The sequence below is a fragment of the Ascaphus truei genome, chromosome 2 (genome assembly GCF_040206685.1).
Source record: "Ascaphus truei isolate aAscTru1 chromosome 2, aAscTru1.hap1, whole genome shotgun sequence".
NCBI lineage: Eukaryota > Metazoa > Chordata > Amphibia > Anura > Ascaphidae > Ascaphus > Ascaphus truei.
The window spans coordinates 469,339,340-469,355,111 of NC_134484.1; the positions used below are offsets into that span (position 1 = coordinate 469,339,340).

General features: G+C 50.5%; 1 protein-coding gene across 3 annotated transcripts in view; it reads left to right on the forward strand.

Moving 5' to 3' along the window:
* Nucleotides 1-12,841: 12,841 nt before the first annotated feature.
* LOC142487984 (uncharacterized) overlaps nt 12,842-15,772 on the forward strand; it is a 50,866-nt gene continuing 47,935 nt past the window's right edge. Inside the window, exon 1 of one of the 3 annotated variants that reach the window (XM_075588236.1) lies at nt 12,842-13,026. In XM_075588236.1, the coding sequence (XP_075444351.1) occupies nt 12,928-13,026 (99 nt within the window). In that variant the 5' untranslated portion in view covers nt 12,842-12,927. The remainder of the gene's footprint in view (nt 13,027-15,772) is intronic. The other 2 variants (XM_075588235.1, XM_075588234.1) reach the window with 2 other exon arrangements.

Consider the following 15,772-nt stretch of genomic DNA (forward strand, 5'->3'; position numbering starts at 1 on the left):
TGGGCTGCAGGCTGAGGTGCTGGGCCTAGGGGAGGCTAGGCAGGGAGACACCGTGGAGCAGGGGGAGATAGGAGGTCAGTGAGGTGTCAGAAGGTCCCTTGTTCTGACTGGCCAGTAGTGACCCCCCTGATAAATTCCCCAGGGTTCCCAAAGGAGGGGCTGTGGGTAGATAGGCAGCCAGGGAGGAGAGTCAGAAGTGTAGCAGAGCAGCTACAGGTTGGCACAGAGCCAGGGCAGGTAGGGTTGATACAGAATAGTGACATAGCTCTTTCCCAGACTTGGTTGACAGGAAAGCGACGGTCTGTGCTGGATAGCTGGTCTCCTGTTGGTGCAGAGACATGCCAATCTCTGGGCAGTGTGCAGCCTGGTCTGCAAGGGGACCCCTTCACCATGGACTTGGTTCACCAGGCACTGGGTGGGGGGCAGAGGGAGGCAAAGGAGAATGCCCAGCAGCCACGGTGGAGCCCTGCTCCGCAGGATCTGGACTTCACGATCCACTGACCAGGACAATGTACTGGACAATGCCGGAGGACAATTTTGCCAGGCCAACCCCTCAGGACTTATTGAGTGCTTCAAGGGCGCCAGTGGTATCCCAGTGCCAGGGGGAGGCAGCTGGGGCACCAGGCACCCCTTGAGCAGGGGAGGTGTGACGATGGGGAGGATTTGGCCCGGGATTAGAGGGGTTACACCCCAATTGGCCACCCTCTACCCTCACCTGGGAAGCAAGGGGTTAACTGGACTGAGGTCCAGTAATGTGTTTTTACCTCGCTTCAATATCCAAATGCTTATTCCCCTGTGTAACTGTATTGTGTTATCCTGGTGTTTGCACTCACACATACACTAGGGTTGATCCGGGAGAGCAAGGGTTAATATTTCTTTAGTGATTATAACTCTTTGTTTAAATTACCCTCAAAGCTGCCTGCCTACTAAATGCAAATGGTCAGGAGAGCGACCAAATGGGTAGGAATCAGGCGCTGATCAAAGGCTACCTGTTTGCAGGAAGCTGGAGTGGATTGTGAGCGTTATAACTCACACTTACAAACCATAGTATCCTGCCATGTGGTAGACTGGCCAAACGCCTCTGATTTAGGAGTGGGGCTACAGAATGAGTGACCTTATTAAATATAAGAATATTATGAGATGTCCTTGGCTGAACATGCTAAGAGTTACATATGTGTATTCGTGGGACTTACCCGCAACTAACGGTTACAGACACCTGGTGTTTAGCCGGTCTTAACAGACAGATATTAATATCTCTTTTAATTTTAGTAGTACACGGTAATAGTCTCATTGGGAGCGTAATGCGTTACGGAATGTATTAATATGTCTCGCGTGCCAGCAAGTATTACTGAACTGAAGTTATGAAGTTATTTAGATAGGGAAAAGCAGTTTTTAAACGTCCTTGGGTGGGAGGAGTTTTACCCTGAGGAAAACTGTCAACTTCACCGCTGATTTATGAGAGGGGCTGGGTTTAGGTTGTGTTCAAAAGGAAATAATTGTATAAGAACCAGGCTCAGCCTATGGTCTTTGTCTTCATGTCTGCATGTCTTCATGCCTGTGTCTTCATGCATGAGTCTTCATTCATGGGCTGCATGTATTGCTGTGATGCCAACTGAATTATGGATGAAATGGCCCATCCTGTATCCTGATGGCTTTCTTGTCCTAATCTTTAAGTAAGTGTCTATATTTTGCCTGTTATTTGTATATTTTGTATGTTCACCTTTATCAAGAAATAAATTATATTTTATCATATCTAAGTCTCGTCCCAGTTCAACCCAGTTATATATATATTTGGTGTGTATTATTAATAGCCTGTCACAAAGCTCCCGTCACAGGCTTATTAATAAAACTGGTGGCAGCGGTGGGATTGAACTGGATCTGTAATACTAGTGTTCTGTGGGACACTGTAATATAGTGGGAACTCGATGGTAATTGCGAGTTCCTGGGACTAAAGATATTGAACACACAGTGTACAACATATAACACAAGATATGGCACCTCCTCACTGTTCCCCTACTTGTGAGAAGCATTGCCTCCAGAACCCAAGTGCCGGCCATCCGTCTGACTGGAGCCGGGCACCGAGACCGGAGGAGTGCATCAAGTCGGCGCGGGGACCAGCAGCCAGCAAGGCCGAGAGAGAGACAGCGAGCGGTGAGCATGAAACCCGGCAGGCTGAGCAAAGATCCACAGCTGCAGCCGCTGTAACCATCAAACCACCCGGAGAGCAGGGAATGGACCCAGCTCTGGGACGGCAGAGACTTGTGGAGGGAGCGGGTGGTCTCGGAGACCACAGAAGTCTTGCACCAGGAGAGGTAATGGCCGTTGCGGTGGCCCGTCCATTTTCCCTGAAAGAGCTAGCACTGGTGTGTGTGTTGGGCAAGACATGGTTCCCGGCGAAGTGGACCCAGTTCCTGGCGTCGGTACCACACCGACCCGCTTATTCCCTCCCAGAGCCCCGCTCTCAAGCAACTCCGCTCTGGACTCCATTGCCCCTTGCTGGGGTTAGTCCACCGGCAGCGGAGAAGCTCTGGAATGAGCCCGGCACTCCAGCAACTCCACTCTGGACTCCGTTGCCCCTTGCTGGGGTTAGTCCACCGGTGGCAGAGAAGCACCGACAGCCGCTGCGGCACTGCCAACAAATGGGCCACAATAATGCCCGGTGCCCGGACCGTGCGCGGTCGGGCGAAGAAGCCCATCAGGGCCAGGGCTCACGAGCTGCGGAAAAGATGCCCCAGTTAGCGGCATCCTGTGATGGCTCCCGCCCAGCCGGGGCGACAAACCTCCTCGGGACATCTCCTGGAGAACCTGGACGGGCTGCATCAGCAACAGCGGCGGAGAGCGGCGGCCATCCACCTGATCCAGGCGGCGAACCGGCAGCGGCAGCGGAGAAGAAGCCGCCACTCCGGCATCCTGCCGGCGGCAATTTTATTTGGGGGGAGGGACAGGGTTTGCGGGAGGGGGTTATTTTGCCAAGTTTGCATGGAGCTGTGTTCCTCCACAACGACCTGCGACCCTTGTCCTGCACCGTTGTACCTGTAACCAACCCGGGCGCTGTCGCGGCATCAGCCCGTTACTGCCCAGCCCAGATGGTGCCGGCGGCGGCCACTCCAGTCCCCCTGCAATTGGGACCAACGAAGGCGGCGGTCTCTGCGGGGACCAGCGAGGTAAGCCAGACCCAGTCGCAGACTGACCCTGACTTATTTTTCCCTATGACTGTACCCTGTTGTTTCACTATACGGGTGACTGGGGGGTGGCAGGAGATAGGGGTACCAGGGGAGGGGAAGGAAGAGCCGCTTGTAGGGCAGCTAGACTTCCCCATTACCCTGGCGGAGCAGCAAGAGGACTCTCGGTTAAGAGCCCCACTGTTGCAGCCTGGCTATGGGCCGGAGGTATCATGGGGTTGTGGCAAAGTTAGACCACCCCCAGATTTCAGGGGTAGTGGCAAAGTTAGACCACCCCCAGATTACCTGCCGGCCAGAAGCTAAGGTGGGTGCATCTGCACCAGCAACCCTGAGCTCACTTCCGGTAATGGGGGCACAGCTTCAGGGAGAGGGGCTAGCCCCGTTAGCACCCAGCTATAGGGTAGGATTGCCTGGGAGAGGGTTGGGTGGGCCAGTGGGAACCGGGGAGGGATGGCAGCAAGTGAGTCAGCCAGATTTCCCCATTACCCGGGCGGAGCAGCAAGGGGACTCTCGGTTAAGAGCCCCACTGTTGCAGCCTTGCTATGGGCTGAAGGTGTCAGGGGTTGTGGCAAAGTTAGACCACCCCCAGATTACTTGCCAGACAGGAGCTAAGGTGGGTGCATCTGCACCAGCAACCCTGAGCTCATCCCCGGTAATGGGGAGACAGTGTCAGGGAGATGGCCTGACTCAGGTATCCCTAGGATCTAGGTTAGGATTAGCTAGGGAGAAGCGGAGTGAGGGGAGGCTGCAGGTAGGTAGCCAGCATCAGATCTCCGTGGAAGAAGGGCTAGTGGTAGCCGGGGAGGGACAGCAGCAGGTATGGCAGCTAGAGTTTCCCATTACCCTGGCAGAGCCTCAGGGGGTTTCTCAGATCAGCAACCCCCTGTTGCAGCCTAGCTATGGGCTGGGGGTATCATGGGCGGTGGCCAGCTTGTGCCACCCCAGGGATACCTGCCAGCCAAGAGCTAAGGCGGTTGCATCTGGGGAGGTGCCCCTGAGCTCATCCCTGGTAAGGGGGAGATAAGGTCAGGGAGGTAGGTGCACTCAGGTAGTTCCAGTGTCTGGGTTAGGATTGCCCAGGGGAGAGAGGAGTGCAGGTGGGCTGCAGGGAGGTAAGCAGCAGGCTGAGGTGCTGGGCCTAGGGGAGGCTAGGCAGGGAGACACCGTGGAGCAGGGGTAGATAGGAGGTCAGTGGGGTGTCAGAAGTTCCCTTGTTCTGACTGGCCAGTAGTGACCCCCCTGACAGATTCCCCAGGGTTCCCGAAGGAGGGGCTGTGGGTAGATAGGCAGCCAGGGAGGAGAGTCAGGAGTGTAGCAGAGCAGCTACAGGTTGGCACAGAGCCAGGGCAGGTAGGGTTGATACAGAATAGTGACATAGCTCTTTCCCAGACTTGGTTGACAGGAAAGCGACGGTCTGTGCTGGATAGCTGGTCTCCTGTTGGTGCAGAGATATGCCAGTCTCTGGGCAGTGTGCAGCCTGGTCTGCAAGGGGGCCCCTACACCATGGACTTGGTTCACCAGGCACTGGGTGGGGGGCAGAGGGAGGCAAAGGAGAATGCCCAGCAGCCACGGTGGAGCCCTGCTCCGCAGGATCTGGACTTCACGATCCACTGACCAGGACAATGTACTGGACAATGCCGGAGGACAATTTTGCCAGGCCAACCCCTCAGGACTTATTGAGTGCTTCAAGGGCGCCAGTGGTATCCCAATGCCAGGGGGAGGCAGCTGGGGCACCAGGCACCCCTTGAGCAGGGGAGGTGTGACGATGGGGAGGATTTGGCCCGGGATTAGAGGGGTTACACCCCAATTGGCCACCCTCTACCCTCACCTGGGAAGCAAGGGGTTAACTGGACTGAGGTCCAGTAATGTGTTTTTACCTCGCTTCAATATCCAAATGCTTATTCCCCTGTGTAACTGTATTGTGTTATCCTGGTGTTTGCACTCACACATACACTAGGGTTGATCCGGGAGAGCAAGGGTTAATATTTCTTTAGTGATTATAACCCTTTGTTTAAATTACCCTCAAAGATTTCCTGCCTACTAAATGCAAATGGTCAGGAGAGCGACCAAATGGGTAGGAATCAGCCCCTGATCAAAGGCTACCTGTTTGCAGGAAGCTGGAGTGGATTGTGAGCGTTATAACTCATACTTACAAACCATAGTATCCTGCCATGTGGTAGACTGGCCAAACGCCTCTGATTTAGGAGTGGGGCTACAGAATGAGTGACCTTATTAAATATAAGAATATTATGAGATGTCCTTGGCTGAACATGCTAAGAGTTACATATGTGTATTCGTGGGACTTACCCGCAACTAACGGTTACAGACACCTGGTGTTTAGCCGGTCCTAACAGACAGATATTAATATCTCTTTTAATTTTAGTAATACACGGTAATATTTAGTCTCATTGGGAGCGTCATGCGTTACGGAATGTATTAATATGTCTCACGTGCCAGTAAGTATTACTGAACTGAAGTTATGAAGTTATTTAGATAGGGAAAAGCAGTTTTTAAACGTCCTTGGGTGGGAGGAGTTTTACTCTGAGGAAAACTGTCAACTTCACCGCTGATTTATGAGAGGGGCTGGGTTTAGGTTGTGTTCAAAAGGAAATAATTGTATAAGAACCAGGCTCAGCCTATGGTCTTTGTCTTCATGTCTGCATGTCTTCATGCCTGTGTCTTCATGCATGAGTCTTCATTCATGGGCTGCATGTATTGCTGTGATGCCAACTGAATTATGGATGAAATGGCCCATCCTGTATCCTGATGGCTTTCTTGTCCTAATCTTTAAGTAAGTGTCTATATTTTGCCTGTTATTTGTATATTTTGTGTGTTCACCTTTATCAAGGAATAAATGATATTTTATCATATCTAAGTCTCGTCCCAGTTCAACCCAGTTATATATATATTTGGTGTGTATTATTATTACAGGCAGTCCTCGGTTATCCGACACAATGCGTTACTCAAAATGGCGTTGTAAAGCGAAACATTGTAAAGCGAAACACGTTTTCCCATAGGAACACTGTTTAAATAAAAGGTTACGTTCCTGAAGGCATTTTTAACACTAAAATACACCAAATATTTTATGCAGGCAATAAGATATGCAGCACACACATGCATTATATAGTGTATATACTGTATTATATATATATATATATATATATATGTAATATAACATAATAAATAATATATTATATAGTATAATATAATATTATATAGTATAATATTATATATATATATATATATATATATATATATATATATACGCTCTTACGACGCTTTGCAACGTTGTTTATGATTATGTGTGTATACATTTATATATATGTAAACAGTATATGTGTATATATATATACAATAATCAAAAAACAAAAAAATAAATAGATGACACCGTTCTGTGGCTAACGAAATGCTTTTATTTGTGCGAGCTTTCGAGATACACTGATCTCTTCTTCCGACGATGTTACAATGAATGAAGCAAAAGGTAAACTTAAAAACAGTGTCTCTTGGAATGTTATCTGTGCTGTTCCTTCCCCCGGTGTGGATGTGTTTTATGGCTGGAGGTGTCAAAAGGTTACTGTGAAAGCAAGTGAAGAAAGAGTGGGCTCTCCATTCATTTTTATTCACACTGATACACATACACACTCTTTCTTCACTTGCTTTCACAGTAACCTTTTGACACCTCCAGCCATAAAACACATCCACACCGGGGGAAGGAACAGCACAGATAACATTCCAAGAGACACTGTTTTTAAGTTTACCTTTTGCTTCATTCATTGTAACATCGCCGGAAGAAGAGATCAGTGTATCTCGAAAGCTCGCACAAATAAAAGCATTTCGTTAGCCACAGAACGGTATAATCTATTTATTTTTTTGTTTTTTGATTATTGAAGCTCGGCTAACACGGTACTGATACCTCTACATGTATATATATACACATACACAACGTTGCAAAGCGTCGTAAGAGCGTTGGATAAGCCATTTTGGCGTTGTATAAATGAATATAGGTACGCATTGCATAGCGTTGGATAAGCCATTCGTTGTAAAACGAGGACTGCCTGTAGCCTGTCACAAAGCTCCCATCACAGTATATATAGGCATTATTTTAACTCCAAAGCCTACACACTCCTGACGCAGCCGTATGCAGTCTACCAGGGCTGGGCGAAACGCGTAGAGTGGTGTTTTGGACTAGTGGGCGACCCGTAGTTTCCCAATCCTCAGAGCCGTGACGTCATACGCACAGAAGGACGCACCGAGAGGAGCTGCGGTCTCACACAACAGGCGAAGGATCTCCGGAGCACCAAGGGGAGGCGGTGAGAGCTGCGGTGAACCCACTACATACACATTATTGTGACAAACGCTTGTTTTAATCTTGCACATTGTAAGTGCGAATTTTTATACCTATTTTTTATAAAGTATTTTGTACATCTGCTCGCGCTATGTAGTGCTCTTTTCCTCTCTCATATATAACCACCTCATTGACGAGACGGACCTGGAGGGAGTTCCACACGCCACCTAAACCTAATGGGTAGCAGCCCTATCTGCTAATCGCTATTTTACCACTGACATCTTGTGAGTAGGCATACCATCAGAGCCAAGATTACATCTCATCATTTCCCCGTAATACCAATACATCTGCACTTAAATTCTGCACTGTTTTTTCTTTCTGTTTCCCTTATATGCTCCTCCTGGATTGTTTGAGACCTCTGCTGGGGAGCCACATCTTGCCCTCGCCGCACCGCTGGTATATATGGGTATGAAGCGGGTACCTCGACGTCGGGTACTCCCCTCTCTGCCGGGGCATGTCTTAGTAGCTGGGCCTGGGTCCCTACCGCAGGGGTGATATATGGGACCAGGGCAGTCTCCGCATCCACCTCCTCCACTTCGATCAGCAGTCGCTGGAGAGGCCTCTCGCGGCGTCACAAGGGTGGGGTATGGCTCAGTAAGCCAGAGGTAGAATACGCCACACTGTTGGCACGGTGCTGTAGTACTTGGGGCCGGTCCGGGTAACCTGCATTGTATGCACAGGCACCGTTGATACTCCCGGCCATCAACCTCCACAACCAGGAATCCTCCTTGAAGCTGATAATTGTTCATGCTTACTGTAAGTCAGCCATCTTTTGCGCAGGGGTTGAATCAGTCAGCTTGCTTGCTCGACAATTAGCTCCTTCTCTGTCGCCAGCCAAACAAGAGTGAGGTTTCTGATGCTCACTTCCTGCTCCTCCTACAGCTGGGGTGGAACACTGTGATTGGCTCTCGGCATGCCCCCTCCTTCTGGTGGATGGTAGAGGCGGGGCACTCCATTTCTCTGGGTGACATGAGCTCGTCCTTTGGCCAGTCACTGCACAGGGGTGCGCGGCCACAGCTTTCGCGCCACGTCCGTCTTTTAGCTGGGGTTCTGGTTTTGGCTCCAAACCCTTGCACATCTCTCTCCACATCTCTCGCACAGCCTGCTTGCACGCAGCACGTGCGAGATCTAGGCTTGGCGGGAGTCGCCATTTTGATTCTCCAACAACACGCGTTGTAGTATATGGCACAGCAGTCGCCATTTTGAGCTCCTCCATGCCCCGCAGAGCACATGTACCTACAGCCCCCATCTTTGGTGAAGCCACTAAGCTCACGATAGCGCTACTCTTAGTGCCTGAAATGCAACTCGTTCCTAGGTACTCACTACACTCAATGTTAGCTCCAACCAGTGATAAAACGCACGGCATACCCCAGGCTAGGCAAAACTCTCTCCTTGTACACCGCACTCGCTGACGGTCCATTACAAGTACTCTGTGGTGTGTATTCTGGATACTGGCTAGTGCACTGGGACTTCCAGTAGTACTTTGGCGTCAACCTACTTTTGGCCACTCATAGTGCAGATCCTATACAGAACTTCCTGTCCCAAGGTAACCAGGCTACCCCCTAGGCATCCTACACTATCTGCCTCAAGATGACTAGGACAGCTATAGCCGAGTGTACTCTTAGGGCACCTAGGGTGTACTTTGCAAGAGAACGTTCCCTCCTGACTACCCCTAGTCTTCTCTAATGCCCTTCTCTTTGCAGCACTTGCTCTGAAAGTGTACATACTTCTTTCAGTTCTGCTTCGCTGAAAACCTGTCCTGTTTTTCTCAGCAGCGCCTCCAAATGTAATGGGTTTCCCCCCCCCCAACCTCAGATAGGGTCCCCAAGGGAAACTTACTCTCCCGCTACATGGGTGTGTGTGGTGCATACCTGCTGGCAACAGGCTGGCACACCCCACTGTGCATTTGCATTGCCCCAAAGGCGCACAGCCTGATGGGGCTCCCCAAGAGCAGTACCCCTCTGCAAAGGACCAGCGTGCTAAGGGTTAACATTTGCTTGTTCGCTGTGGAACGTCAACCCCACCCACTGGAATGTTAATGAACCATGAGGATACAAAGAGCTTTTGTTCACAGCTGCATTGCATCGCAGCCACCCACCCCACTGTGCATCTGTGTTGCCCCAAGGGCGAACAGCCTGATGGGCAAGCCAAAGGGTGTGAGCCGTTTGCTTACGTTCGCTGATGTCTGGTGATGTTAAAGCTGCTCTATTTCCATCTAAAACTCACAATCCTTTTATCTCTTGTACCCATTTTTCCAACTTTATCTGTCAGTGATTTGACTGTATAACCCCTGTTCTTTAATGTAACCATGTATTTTTTATAACTCTGTGCCCAGGACATACTTGGAAATGAGACGTAACTCTCAATGTATTACTTCCTGGTTAAACATTTTTATAAATAAATAAAAAATAAAACAGGAGGGCCTGAGTCTCCCACGGTGACATTGGGTTTCTCCCCCCCCCCCCAACCTCAGATAGGGTCCACTAGGGAAACTTACTCTCCCGCTACATGGGTGTGTGTGTGTGGGGCATACCTGCTGGCAACAGGAAGGCCTGAGTCTCCCGTGGTGACATTGGGGAACAAGGACAGGTTTCTGGGGTTGATGCCTTCGTCTTTCTCAATGGTGCAGCACCTCCATCTGCTGCAGGCCCCGGGATATGGGGTGGAATCCCTACAGTAGAACTTCCCTCCCAGGGATGAGAGATTCCAGTCTCACACACTGTCTCTTTAAATCAGGACGCTTTATTCCTTCTCAGCAGCAGCAGCAGTACAGACAGTACACACAGCCAGCTGTCCTCCTTCAAGATGTCCCCTGACGCCACTCTGGGTCGAGGGCACCCAGAGTGGGTCTAGCTCTTCCCTCACCCCCTATGCAGGGTGAGAGGTATTTGGTCCACCTATTGCCCTATAGGTCTAACAGCTCCACTCCTCTCACTAGCTACTCAAACACAACTCAACTGCCACTAAATAGGAAATGACACTGCCCTAAGTAGCTTCAGCAGGCACCGCCCCTGTGTCTCTTGATTGGAAACAGGGTCAGGTGACCTACCTTCACTGTCTCAGTGCAATGTCTGAAGCAGGGAAAATCCATGATTACTCCTGGCAAACCTGCCCTTACACAGGAATTACTGCCAGGAGGAGAGTAGAAATATAGCCAATAGCTTACCAGGGCTACACATATATATTTCCTTATAGCTGTGACACCTTAGAAGGGGTCATGCTCTTTCTTTATGTGATAAAGTTATTAAGTGGCTCTGTTTTCCAGAGTAAAGGATTTCTTTGTATGGTGGCTGTTTAGTTATTTCCTTAGGTTTGATCTGTGACGTTGGGGGAGGGAGGGAACGGGACGAGACGAAAGGGCTGTCAGCCCCAAGTTGCTTTCTTTTCAGAATTGGTGAGAGCAATCTCTAATTTTTCCATTTGAATTTGTAATGAATATTTTTAAATGGTGTCTGATGCTGATTCTCGCATTTCTTTGTTTTTCTTTCCTCTAGGTCTCCCCACCCGGTTGGTTCCCAGGGGATCCCTTGGCCTTGTGTCAATGTGGGGGACAGGTCCCCTGCTGTTTGTACCCTTCAGCAGAGGTGCAGGAAGGCCGATTGGATTGCCCTTCTGTGTTTCCCTCTATCTTTAGGTTTGGGCAGCCATCTTAGATTTAATGTATATTTTAAACTGCAGTTGTTTATTTTATATCCTTTTATGAGTTTGATGTGGGGACTGTCAACCAGAGGTTGCTCACCCTTGATGTCAATTGCTGTCTGGTAATTACTGGGCTCCCCCGCACCTTCTCGGAGGCCTTCGGCAGCTGTCTTGGGGAATGGGAACACCCTGGGTGGCCTTGTGTCCTCCCTGTCTGCAGACGTCTGAAACCTCTTAAGGGGGAGGTCTCCACTGGCTCCCGATCTGCCGGTTTACATGCTGGGGGAGAGAAATGAGCCTGCGCTCTCCATTCTCTGGCGGCACCACCGCATAGCGCCGAGGCAAAATGGCCCATGCCTCCCGCTGCAGCCTCACCAGCTGACAGCTGGCAGCACACTGCGGTGCCGAAGCGGGGACTCTGTCAGGCGGTTCCCCGCTGTTTCCCCCCTTTCCTCCTCTGCCGATCAGTGTCCCACTCTAGCTGCCGCTGATGTAAGGCCGCTTCACTTGCGCTCGGCGGCCATTTTGAGCACTCGGCCTAACTCCTGTGTTTTTTTAATATTTTTTAATTTGATTTTCTCCATTCCAAGGGTGAACTATTTTTTCTTGCATGGAGGGTGGCGAGAGGGGCTGTCACGGGCCTAACCATATGGGGTTAAGGCACTTTTTGGGGTGGCAGAGTGCTCTTATTTCTCTATGGAGCCGGCGGAGCTCCTCTGACCCGCGTCCTCCTCACTCAGCTGCGAAACCACGCCCCCGTTTCATATGTTTTAAAGCTGGGAACCAGTTTAGTTGACCAGTTGTCGTTAGAAATGGCCACAGTAAGGTTGAGTTAGTCTCCTGAAAGGAGTAGGTGTTTTATCATTTTGTTTTGCCTTAAAGGGGCAGTAGTTCCAATGTTTTGGTTGCTGTTTTGTGAAATAAAATCACTCAAGTTTGGTTTACCCTAAAAATTGCTTCTGTGAAATCTGACCTCGCCTACAGGCCGCTCCGTCACAGCCCCATAGAGCCTAAGGCTAAGGCCCCGGTAAGGACCCGATTCCCTGGTCTGCAGCTCACTGCAGGAAGAGAGACCGGGGGGGGGGGGGGGGGCATGGCGGGGAGTGACGGGGGCGCGGCCATGACGTCACCCGGCAGGTTCGCCCTCATTGGCTGAACCGCCGGGGGGCGTGCCATATCGCTCGTCGCAAGTCTTGCTCTCAATTCTATTGAGAGCAGGAGCAACTCTCGCCCCAGCGCTGCGGCCCCCCCTCGCAGCGTGCCAGGTGCCATTGAGGGTAGGGCTCTCGTCCGTGCAGCGTCCGCCACAGCGGACGCTGTAGTAGGCAGCGGGGTCAAGGCCTTAGGCCTTGTCCATGGGGAGCGGGAGCACAACCGCGCGTCTCGTCTCCCGCCCGCTCTCCGGCGATTGATTGGCTGGATTCAAAGCGCAGGCGATAGGGAGGCGTGTCCGTGATGTCACGGAGCTGGTTCACCCTCATTGGGCGAACCCCTCACGTGACCCCGGCCGTCGTGCGGCAGAGAAACAAGGTCGCCTCGACACTCACGTGCACATAGGCCTCCATTGGCTTAGCTTTGGAACCACTATGGACGCAGCCTTAGTGGGAAGGGGGAGGGAGAGATGCAGTCAGTGCCCTGGGCTCTAGTCACAGGAAGAAGGGGAGGGCTGTCGGAGGGTTTAGGAATGTGCGAGCTATTCCTCTTATCCCTGTAGCAAACAACTTATTGTGCAACAGTTACTGTTCCTAGGAAGTCAGAGGCATGAGGGTCTTACTGCTATGGGGGGGTGTTGCTCTACTGGTCTTGGTGGTGGCTGATGCCTCTGTGAGGGATCCTGGTGCGGATCTCCAAGGGACACAGGTTAGTGGTGGGAATCCTGGCTGGGAGACAGAGACCTTGAAAAAAATGTATCTTCTTGGTTCCTTATTTCATGTGGAAGTATTGGGATTATTACTTAATTGCTGCCGGGGGGGAATTGGGGGACCGTGGCAAGGATTGCCTTATGATGGCCAACCAATTAGATTGTAAGCTCTTCGGAGCAGGGACTCCTTTTCCTAAATGTTACTTTTATGTCTGAAGCACTTCTTCCCATTATGTGTTATTTATATTATTTGTTATTTATATGATTATCCCGTTTATTACTGCTGTGAAGCACTATGTACATTATTGGCGCTATATAAATAAAGACATACATAACATTCAATATGCCGCTTTGTCCTCCAATGCAACTACAACACACATCACTGCGAAATGCTCAAAGAACTAGATTGGTCATCACTTGAGTCTAGGCGCAAAATTCATCTTTCCTGTCTCGCCTTCAAATACTATCTGGGCAAGCTACCCGTCTATCTGAACACGCTCCTCACCCCTACCACACACAGCACTTATCATCTGAGATCAGACTCCAAAAGACTGTTCATGGTCCCAAGGCTCAACAAAGTATCCGGCCGCGCCTCCTTCTCTCATCGTGCACCCCAAAACTGGAACAACCTACCGGAGACTCACAGTCACCAGTCTAAGTTCTTTCAGTACTAAAGCTGTCTCACATTTTAATCTGGTCTGTAACTATTGCATTCACCTATAATATATATTATCTCTTACTGTGCATGCAATGTCTTGTATATAATGTATACCCTGTTCACTTATGTAACAATGTATTTGTAACCATGTATTGTTTATCATCATAACTCTGTGCCCAGGACACACATGAAAACGAGAGGTAACTCTCACCGTATTACTTCCTGGTAACACATTTGATAAATACACAACATACATAGTGCTGGAGATGGGGGAAAAAAACATCACTTTGTATTTTTTTCCTCCCGTTTCCTCTGGTTAAATCTGTGCTGTTTTGTTTTGCATGAGGCTGGGTGTTGGGTGCTAGTATAGACGCTCCCTCCCCATCCTTACAGGATAAACATGGAATACACCTTTGTACAATAGCTTTGCGTCAGAATGAGCGGAACGCACCGGAGGTCAGACACAAAACTGCTGCTTTTATAATAGCACTTTATTATAACCTATTTCATTTTTTTTTGCATCTTTGCTGTAAACCATTTGTCAGGTCAGCAAACGTTTCAATCACTTGTCATTGTGGGAAAGTTTTGACAAGTAAGGCCGCGCTTACAGCCCCCGCAACGGCGCATCAAAACAAGTGTATTGAATCCGTCGCGTGCGCCTATAGTAGGAGCGGCGCGACGGAGCGACGTCTTGGTCGCGATCGCTGGAAGTCAATAAAAATTGATTTTTCAGCGACCGCAGCGTGACGTGAGCGGCTCAACCAATGAGGGAGAGCCGCTCATGGCCACGCCCCCCGGTCACGTCTCTTGTCTGTAACACTATAAGCAGAAATGGCTGCTATGACGGCACGCCTTCGCATCGCCGTAGCACGGACTATAAGTGCGGCCTGAGGGGGATTCTTCTCAGCGATGGACCATGATACAAAAAAGGGGACACGTTTGCAATATAGGAATAGAAAGCCCTGTGCTCACATATTTAGGAATGAGGGGTTAGAGCAGGGGCGGCCAACTCCAGTCCTCTCGCTCCCCCCCCACCCAAACAGGTCAGGATATCCCTGCTTCAGCACAGGTGGCTCAGAGGCTCAGTCAAAGTGAGCCCCTGATTGAGCCACCTATGCTGAAGCAGGGACTGATTGAGCAACCTGTGCTGAAGCAGGGATATCCTGAAGACCTGATGGTGGCCCTTGAGGACTGGAGGTGCCCACCCCTGGCTTGGAGAGAGGAGGGCCGGGCGCTTCTTAGTTCTCACATGGAAAGGCCGGGCTGGATTAACTCCCACGCGTCTGCACTCGGAGTTACACACCGGGAAAGCTTTTCCATTTGTTTTTAGCTTTCAGCAGGAAACTCCATCGATTTATAGAAGCGATAATACTAGAAGTAACGTGGGTCAATGAATCTCTCTCTTCTCAGGCCGAGTACTGGCTACGGCGATGTTGCGCAGCGTCATAGCGAGTACATGTCGTCCGTCGCGGGAGGCCATAAAGGGCGTGACGGCGACCGCGTGACTTCAGCCGTCACGATCGCTGGAAGCCGGAAGATTGTGATATTTCCAGCGATCGAGGGGTGACGTCACGGGCGCGTGAGCGGTACAGCCACCCCCCCCCCGGTCGCGGTCTCTGACCGTAGACGGCTGGCGTCTCGCGGTCGCGTGACCGTAGACCCCGCTCTAAACTCGGCCTCAGGGTTTCCCGGCAGCTTTGTTCATTACTGGAAAACTTGGAGCGCGTTAACCCCTTTGTGGCTGGATGGCCCAGCGATGTATTCACGACCCACTGGCAGTGAAGGGGTTAAATCGGTGGCTACTAGAAAGGATTGTGTGGCACTTTGTGCTACTGTAAGGCTTCGTTCAGGGTGTCAGCTGCAGGACTCGGAGGGAGGGCGTGAGGGAGGCAGTGCTGCAGTTTGCTGGGCGATCTGTGTTTATCCCCCAGCAGACTTTTCAGCATTGGGGAGGGGGCGGGGTTACACACGGCAGGGTAAGTATCCAAGTTGCAGTCATGAAATCATTCTGAAGAATAATTTCATTGGCTGCCTTGGTCCCTGTGACGCTGCTGCAGCTCCAAAAAACGAAATTTTCGTTTATTGAA